General features: G+C 53.3%; 1 protein-coding gene across 1 annotated transcript in view; it reads right to left on the bottom strand.

Moving 5' to 3' along the window:
• Window positions 1-1,463, bottom strand: part of LOC108803759 (extended synaptotagmin-3-like) — a gene marked incomplete at its 5' end in the record, with an annotated part of 17,188 nt that overhangs the window by 11,826 nt on the left and 3,899 nt on the right. Inside the window, one exon of the mRNA XM_018575568.1 lies at window positions 18-138. Within this exon, the coding sequence (XP_018431070.1) occupies window positions 18-138 (121 nt within the window). The remainder of the gene's footprint in view (window positions 1-17; window positions 139-1,463) is intronic.

Raw genomic sequence — 1,463 nt, 5'->3', positions numbered from 1 at the left:
CCCCCTCGGGGACTCACGTGTGGGACGGGGAACCTCAGTTGGGCCGCATTGACCTGGCTGCTCAGGGGGAAGGTGAATCGGTTGGGCAGCACCAGATACGAGGCGATGAGATCCACGATCATCCCGTCCGACATGTCGCTGCAACAGACGGAAACTCGCGTCACTAATACGGTGAATGTTCTTCAGACCGCGGACACTGACAGATACACTTCATACATCATCCAGAGATCACATGACTGCCTACAATCCGATTGTACGATCACTTCATTCAATCTGCATCTGATCAGACCGGTCCTGTCCCGGCAGACGTGTCAGTGGCGTGTGGAGGGGATTGGACAGACGTGTCGGTGGCGTGTGGGCGGGATTGGACAGTCGGTGGGTGTGGAGGGGATTGGACAGACGTGTCGGTGGCGTGTGGGCGGGATTGGACAGTCGGTGGCGTGTGAACACGGCGGATCTCCGCCTCCGGCAGACTCTGAGCTCGGCTGTAGCCGGATTTCGAGGACTCGCCCCGTTTTATGGGCTTTTCCTGGCAGTAAATCCGCCGCCATCTGCTGCACTCGGCATTAACCCTTCCCATGCAGACGCTGCGCTGCGATTGGTCGTATGATCTGAACGTGATGCATACATTGTATATCTCGGAGAGGAATGCGGGCGCGGTTCCCATGGCAGCGCATGGCACATTAGGGCGCGGACGTTGGCACTCTGGCGCAGGGCGGGACGCCGTCCTCTCGGGAACTCGTCTGTCGGGTTTTTCTACAATCAGATCTCTCGCCCAGAACTGGAAGAAAACGTCTGATTTGTGTCCCCGGCGGAGAGATTTCCCCTCATTTCCTGTCCCCGTGACACACATTAACCCTGTGACTGTCAACCTAACAAGGAGTTGTAGGGCTCAACTGTGGCCCCTGAAAGCATCAAAGGGCTAGGGCTGCAACAACTAATCGACATAATCGATTATAATCGATTATTGAAAAAGTTGTCAACTTTTTCAATCATCGATTAATCGGATTCCTATTGGTTGGCCCTGTTCACGGCTCCACACACGCTGCGCGCCACACCACCTCCCCACCTCACGCTCGCCGCTGCCAGATTCGCCCGCCCAAATCCACGATTGGCACACGGACGCGGAGAGAAGAAGTAAGGAGGAGCAGGTGTGGGTGGATGGCAGCCGCCAATAGACAGGCCCGATCTCAGAAGCAAGTTGCTGGAAGACTGCTCAAGTAAGCCTATTTTTCCCTCCCCCCCACATGGTGCTCTATAATGTATTGCTGGGATTTGTAGTCCTCTATAGCTGATGGTACATTGTGCTGTATATTATACATAGGAATACAAATCCCAGCAATACATTATACACTGTATGCATAATGTATTGCTGAGATTTGTTGTATTCCTATATAGCTGGTGGTATTCTGCATTGCGCTGTATAGTGGACTACAAATCCCAGCAATAATACATTATACAGC

Source organism: Nanorana parkeri, unplaced genomic scaffold (assembly GCF_000935625.1).
Source record: "Nanorana parkeri isolate BGI_ZX_2015 unplaced genomic scaffold, ASM93562v1 scaffold4158, whole genome shotgun sequence".
NCBI lineage: Eukaryota > Metazoa > Chordata > Amphibia > Anura > Dicroglossidae > Nanorana > Nanorana parkeri.
The sequence above is the reverse complement of the archived record's forward strand: the minus strand, read 5'-3'. Positions and strand labels throughout refer to the sequence as shown.